The sequence below is a fragment of the Sander vitreus genome, chromosome 4 (genome assembly GCF_031162955.1).
Source record: "Sander vitreus isolate 19-12246 chromosome 4, sanVit1, whole genome shotgun sequence".
Taxonomy (NCBI): Eukaryota; Metazoa; Chordata; class Actinopteri; order Perciformes; family Percidae; genus Sander; species Sander vitreus.
This window is the reverse complement of record NC_135858.1, coordinates 26,735,920-26,743,674: the sequence shown is the minus strand read 5'-3', so window position 1 is coordinate 26,743,674 and position 7,755 is coordinate 26,735,920. Positions and strand designations below refer to the sequence as shown.

Genomic DNA, 7,755 nt, shown 5'->3' with positions numbered 1-7,755 from the left:
CATGACTTCGTGGAAACATACACACCCACTTTCTAAAGCCAAGTCGCGTGTTATCTGTACGCATTTTGAGCTATCCGCGTGTATGTGTGTCTACACTGTATACAGCGGACGTAAACATACACGCCACTTTCTACAAGTGTTATCACGTGACACGCGGGTTGGCTTTAGTAAAAGAAAGCGACGGTTGAGTTTAGGAAATGTGACAAGTGGGACACGATCCCCGGTCTCCTGGGTAAAGTTCTGTGTTACCCGTCTACCACCCCGACCAACCTCCCTACGCGGATTTTCGCCCTTTCATACTACTCGCAACGGGGTAAATTCACACGCAATCGCAAGGTAATGCAAGTCAATGGAGTGCAAACGGCGTTGATAAACACGCTAAAAAGCGAGTACGCGTCTTTATAACACGGCAATAACGACATACGAATTGGCGTGTCACACATACGCCACTTCACGAGATCAGTCTGCTAAGTCGGTAAGGTTGAATTGACGGTGAATGTCGTGTGTATCACGGATAAGGATGAAGGCTGGAAGTGTCAAACTTTATGGAAAACATTCAGAAACTGAGAACTTGTTTTGGGAATTATTTTTCTGCTTTATAGTTTTGTAAAAAAAATAAATAAAAAAATACAGGGGGGGGGGGGGAACAATGATCTGATTATTTCGGACATTCTCAAAGGACTAGCGATTAGACGATTCATTCTGAAGGTCAACAAACAACCTCGTAAAAAAAAAAAAAAAAGTTTGTTCATTCGCCACTTTATTAAATATTTACATGACAAAAGCACAGAAGCAGTTTGAACGCCTCGGACAGAAACCATCACGACAAGGCAGCGTTTGAAAAGGTGTTTGTGTGTATACCGTCTACTGATGCTAGAAACAAAACAAAATGCCAAAGTTTCCTTTAAGATAATTTATTTTGTACAGTAAAACAGAGGTTCAGAGGTTGCATTGCATCCACTGAGTGGCTGTGTGGAGACGAGAGGAGAGGGGAGGATGGATTTACACACACCCAGGATGATACAAACTTTGACGGCAACCATTTCTCAGCGCTTGTGTGATTATTGAGTATCTTACAAAGATCAATCAACTTATCGGTCAATTGTGACAAAGTGTCTGATACAAGGTGTCGAGAGCTGAACTGCTGCCAGTAATGACTCGACGCAGATCAAGCCAACTTAACTTTGCGGAGGGTGCGTTCAAGAACGCCACAACTCTGACACAAACTTGCACATTATTCCAGATATAAGAACATGTGTCACATAATCTGTTCTACCACGCCAACAACTAAAAAACAGGCATTCTTCTGTAGAAATAAAACAGTGTATATACTCTTATTTCTCTTCCCGCTGTTAAAAAGGCATGTGTGTTTGTCAGTTGTTCTTTGTCCGTATGATCATTGTGAGGTGAGCGTTGTGGGGTCGTTGAACGCAGCCCTCTCTGGTAGGTTTTAGGCCCAGGCAGGGGTGTGTTGCTTTCCTTTTACTTGGGGGGCCTGTAGGCGATCTTTCTGCTCTTCAACACAGACCACCTGTGTCTCTTCATGTAATAGAGCAGAGGGATGATGATGCCGGAGCCCAACAGCAACTGGAAATAGAAGAATTTAGAAAAAAAAAAAGACTTATTCCACCGTGTCTCGGTGCCGAGGCTACATTCGACAGATTCCTTCATCGACACAGAAAACATAAAATTAAAAAAGGGGGGTTTTATAGGTGTCTAGCCTAGTTGTAGTAACAAACGTACTACAAAACCAGACAAACAGGATCAGCTGGCAGCAAATGTTCTTGTCAGATTCGTTATCTTATTTACTTATTTTGTAATGTAAAAACAACTGTTTCCGTGTTGGAAACCAAACTAAGGTAACATATTGGAGATAGCATCAGTAAATCTTTCATTTCAGTTAAGCTCAATTGCAGATGCTGTGTGTGTGTGTGTGTGTGTGTGTGTGTGTGTGTGTGTGTGTGTGTGCGCTGTACCTTCAGTCCCATGCGTTTGCGTTGGTCGTGCTCTGGCTCGGCGGCCCACCTCAAGAACGTACAAACGTCTTTAGCAACCTGGCTCATGGTGGCAGGGGTTCCTATGGCAACAGACGCACAACACCAATCAGCCCCAAAGACTTATTTCAGCAAACTGTAACGCACTCTCAGAGACACGGTTAGTGTGGGTGAAAAGGTTAAATCTTCTATTGCAGTATTTTTACAATTGTTTTCTTCTAATGCAGTGTATTTAATACCTGTAAAATGCCTGAAAAACTCTTGCTTTTACAGTACTCAGGGTACCCTCAGGGTCCTCCAACTTAAAGTCAAGGCTTTTTAAGACCTTTTTAATACCATTTCAAATGAAAGTCAATGCCAACTTCGTACCCATTCTGACAGAAGTATGCGGGGAAAATGTCAAATCTGTATACGTTTTTCAACCCTAGAAAATAATGACGTACAAGTAAGCTACTTGAATTAAATAAAACATTTTATTTAAATGGTCATATTTAATACAATTTATTGGATTATAATATAATCCAATAAAATAAGATATATTACACTGCATAATGAGCACTTTTACTTTTGGTACTTTAAGTATATTTTGATAATACTTTTGTACTTTAACTTAAGGGAGATGTTGAATGCAACGTAACTGTAAATGTAACTGACAAGTAATTTGTTCCTCTACAACACAGTTTCTTTCTACTTTTACTGCAATACATGATGTGAGTAAGTCTTCCACCTCTGTAAATCACCACCAACAGTCGTGCATGAATACCTGCAGCAGTGTTTGACACTGAAAACACACAGCTCAGTTGGGCGTTTACTTGCAGCTCTGCTACAGTAGCAGCTAACCGTTAACGTTACCTGCCGGTCACATCGTCTCTAAACAGTCCGCTCGCACTGAAGTCCTGCACGGATCAACAGATGTTAGAGTCCGACGGCTGCTCGCTCCGTTCGTTATAAGACGCACACCGAGCAGATGAATGCGCTCACAGATCCAATCTTTGCAGTTGTTACCGCTCGGTGTTTGGCTAGCTAATAAGCCGTTAGCCTGTTAGCTTGAGCTTAGTCTGAAGGCGCCGAGCGGCCAGCCAGGCTCCGAAAACACCGACACATTCCGCACATCCTCTGCTCAGTTTAACCGCTAACCCCCCGGTACCGGTCAGAGAGGCGTGTTTACTTTGTGTCTCGGTCCTCCGGTGCGCTGTTTTTAATTAGCCTACATTAGTAACAGTTCATTTTGTTACTTAATCCTAGGAAAGGCAACAAATATAAGACCTTTGTAACGAAATCCAAGACTTTGTATAACAAATTCAAGGCTTTTAAGGCCTTAATTTGAGATTATCAAAATTAAGACTTTTTCAATGCTTTTAAGACCCCGCGGGTACCCTGAGTACATTACCAAACGTTTTTGTGTCTCGGGACAAACTGAAAACGTAATCTACATACAAGAAATACATGCGACGGGCTACCAGCAGCTGTTTGAGCATGTTCTCCCTTTCGGCACACCTCAACTGTGTATTTGTGGGACCAGTCAAATCAAAACAGCAGATTAAGCACATGCGCGCGTCTTTACTTACCGTCCTCAAACTCCAATATCTCGTTGTAGATGGGCGGGGCCATGCCGATGGCCTGGCCCGGGAAGTATGGGTTGTAGTAGAGTTCCTCTCTCACCGTCACCCCCGCTGGAGGATCGCAGTATCCCGTCAGCAGGCTGAACACGTAGTCCTCTCCTCCATGTCTGAGGGGAGCAGGGGGCACACAGCAAGTGAACACAGAGGGCATGTGGATTGAAGGTGGTTTTCTGGCTCTCTCTCTTTCTTTCTTAACCGTGTAGGTTGTCTTTGTCTTTCGGGAGTTACCTGGCATTGACAATGTAGCTGAGATCTGGAGGCAGCGCTCCGTTGTTGGCGACCCGGGCTGCCTCGGGGTTGGGGTAGGGCTTTGGGAAGTAGTCCGACAGCTTGCCCGGCCGGGTGAACATCTCTCCACTCTCATCGGGACCATCCACTACCTCAATCTGAACACAACACACAAGACGGCGCTTTAAAAGTACGGCCGAGGATGTAACAGCAGATACAGCCGGGTGTCACCACCTACTGGCAGAATGAAGTGTTGAAATTAATCAAAAACAGTGACACCGTTTAGTTTTTTTTTTTGTTAAATGTGTATACTGTAAAACACTAAAGACAGTGTTATGTGATCAATTTGAAACTCCATTTCATTCTTACACACACACACACACAGCCTCACCTCCTCAGCGAGGGCCTTCACCTCCGCCTCTGTATGCGACACTCCCACCAGGTTTCTGAAGGCCAGGTACTCCATACTGTGGCAGGCTGAACACACTTGCTTATACACCTGGTAACCACGACGAATACTGCGGGGGCAGACAGAGCGAGAGACAAAGAAAGCACAGAGACACTTAGTGTGAAAAATGCTGCCATCCTCTACAAAGTGTAAGACGTAAGGGACGGTTTTTTCCCCAAGTGATTAATCAGCGCGTCAATACGTTTTGATACATTTATTTTAAAAACGGCTGGTTTTGCCGTGAGTACTTTCACACAGAACACGAACATTACGTGGCGATGGTAGCGTAAATTCTTTTTGGAAGGCAGATTTTTCGGAGATTTCGCAACGCAAATAAGCACATCAACCAATCACGTTGTGTTGTTTTAAGTATCATGAGGATTCGAATGATAGAACAGGAGGCCGTCGTCCAAACCATAGACTGTATAGGCATCCGACTGTATTACTTCGTTCAACCTTGACAAAGGCAGTGTTTGCCAGACTTACTGTTCTCACCTTTCTCAAAATTGCCAAAAAACGGAGAAATTTTGCATCGCTGCCGTTTGATGTGAAATATTCGCAGGTCGAGCATTTCACATTTTTTACGTTGTTTCTGCATCACACCATAAAAAGGTGCCAAAACACAACAGACTTTAAATTAAAAGTTCTAACAAAACAGTATAGAAACGAGCGATTGCATTTGATAACTGCAGACCCTGGTTGAATGTGTGTGCGTGCGTGTGAATCCGTCTATCACACCTAGCGTGGTCCAGAGAGGATAGGGGTCCAGCGTGGCTCCAGGGGTAGTTAGGGGGGTGGAGCTCCAGGTCGGAGGCTTTCACGGACTGGTGCAGCATCAGGGCGAGCCCCGCCCCACCGGCTGTGACCACACCTAGCGTCGTCAGGGCGACTTTCTTACTTCGGGGCAGGCTGGCGAACGACATTTTAGCCTATGGAGGAACAGGAGCACAAGATACCAGTCAGTCATTTCATCCCAGTACAAAACTATACAAGTGGTTATTCGAGACAGTCTAATTACAGCTAAAACTTTGAATCTATTTGTTGTTCAGCACAAAATTAAGCTTTGAATCTCTTAAAAGACTTTTTAGGCCTTTATTTCTACAGGACAGCTTAGACTTGAAAGGAGAGAGAGAGGGAATGACATGCAGCAAAGGGCTGAGGTCAGAGTTGAACCCGCGGCCGCTGCGTCGAGGAGTAAACCTCTATTCATGGGCTCTACCAGGTGAGCTACCCAGAGCTTTGAATCATTTTATACGCAAACCCCAAGAATTTACCAAATGTGAGTATATGCTGTCTGATGGACACTGATGGACATTTTAATTGCTATTTTCTGAAATTTCAAAGACCAAACTTATAATTGAGAGATCAGCATCCCTCATCTTGGAGACTTGTAGCTTAAAATCTGGATTGGTTGTGGCTGGGTTGGGTCAGTGGGTAGAGCAGGCGCACATGTACTGAGAGGTTTATGCCTCGACGCAGAGGTCCAGTGTTCAAATCCGACCTGAGACGATTGTCTTCGCATGTCTTCACCCCTCTCTCTCACCTAGCTGTCCTGTCAAAAATTAAAGGCAGAAAAGCCCAAAAAAAAAAATCTTGGTTGGTTTGTAAAAATAAAAAATTAAGTATGGTGAAACATATGCTTTTTTCTTTTTCTTTTCCCCCCCAATTTCTGAAAGCCCAGTGTGACATCTTCACCTTGAACGCTTTGTCCCACCAACAACGTTTTTATGATGATTTCTGTCACACAAGACAAAGAGAAGCAGCGAACCCTCGTATTTGAGAGGCTGGAACAAGGTTCCGTTTAGCATTTGGCTTGAAATTTAAACAACAGATGAATAGATTATTTAAAATTGTTAGAATTGTCCATCGACTAATCGTTTTAGCTCTGTTAAGTAAGAACAAAGATTTTAAAAGTAAATGCTCAGGACAGCAGAGAATGATTCTTGCGTGCCGACAGTAACAACACGTTCACATCCAGACACAGTTTGACTGTATGGATACTATTTGCAAAGTGCAGATCAACATAATGCCTTTGCTTATACGGTGTTCGCTGGTCGTCCTTATCACACTGCCCTTCACTAGTGCTTCTGTAACCAGGCAGCACCACGGCATCAGGAAACACACACACACACACACATCTCTAGCCTGAAACCAAGCTACACTCAGAAAGGGCAACTATTTATTACAAATTTGGGACTTTTAAGTACATTTTTTAATTTCCCCTTCCAGGATCAATAAAGTACATCTTAATTGAAAAGTCTCATATGTTGGGGTATTTAGTAACCTAGTGACATATATAACATGTCATTACTTGTCTCCACCTCTAATAAATTAGAATAATTTAAACAACATTAACAAGCTCAGAAAAGCAGGAGTCTACATACAACCCACATAGTATATATCCTGAACTTTTAGCCTACCGCTCAACATTTTAGCACGTCCTGCACAATATCACACAACCTTATTTTTCTTTTTCGTGCAGTCCTTCACCGGAAGTCCTTTCAGTCCTTGAAATGCTAACTTCTTAGCAAGCCGATTAGCTCAGCTACTTTAGCAACTGTTTCTGACCGAATATGCACGCAACGTGACCTAAGAAGAGATTGGAACGATTACTAAACAGTATCATCACATACTCTGGTGTACACATCCGTATCTTTGCACCGTTAGCTAAGGCAGACGTTTTATTTTAGTGAACCTGCCCATTTGCCGGGTGGTTGACACGACTTCATGAATTAAGCTAACCAGCTAGCTTGGTTCGTCCAGCGACGGCTATAAGGTTTTCTATATCTGTGGCGTTTGTCGTCGCAGCTATTGACGCCATGTCGACCTCTACATTTCAAGAGTGACACAATATCCGAGGAGCTACTGCCACAGCCGTTGCCGACATCCTAAAATGAATGGGAACACGAGTGACCTTGTCTCAACCCGCTGACAGCAATCAGGCTAACATTAGCTCGGTGCCAGGACACTCAATGTTAACCCAATTCTATTAAACTGTTGTTCTAAACGTACTGTCCTGGCTGATACATACAACACTCATCTATCGACCTACCACGGGGGTCTTGATAGATTTTGGTGTGTTGAGGAGGGCTCTCCCACTCCCCGATAGCACCACGACTCGTAGCGCCGCCATCTTCTCTACGGTGTTCTCTGAGTGAGCTGTAAAGAGAGAGAGCAGCCGCGAGACACAGGCTCCTTCCGGTTGGAACCTTCAAAACAAAAAACGGCCTGCGAGAAGTGATCCGTATTTACATAAGTCACTGTCAGAATAAAACCACTGAGCCCCATTCCAATCCCATCAAAACTATAGTGTGCAAAATGAACATATAAATATGGTCCCTGTACGTATTCATTTTTTTTTGTTTTCTTTTAAATCGAAAAAAAAAAAGGAAAACCAAAGTTAAATAACAGGCCAGGTTTGTTTTTTTTTGCTAATTCTTTTTGATTGTTATTCCGTTTAGAA

General features: G+C 43.4%; 1 protein-coding gene across 1 annotated transcript; it reads right to left on the bottom strand.

The window, feature by feature from the left end:
* Positions 1–898: 898 nt before the first annotated feature.
* cyc1 (cytochrome c-1) lies at positions 899–7,464 on the bottom strand. Its single transcript, XM_078249244.1, has 7 exons — positions 7,345–7,464; positions 5,031–5,221; positions 4,236–4,362; positions 3,845–4,002; positions 3,563–3,723; positions 1,977–2,077; positions 899–1,587 (listed from the first exon to the last, which is right to left on the bottom strand). Exons 1-7 carry the CDS (start codon positions 7,423–7,425, stop codon positions 1,483–1,485), a joined length of 924 nt encoding a protein of 307 aa, XP_078105370.1. The 5' UTR covers positions 7,426–7,464; the 3' UTR covers positions 899–1,482.
* Between the last annotated feature and the right edge of the window lie 291 nt (positions 7,465–7,755).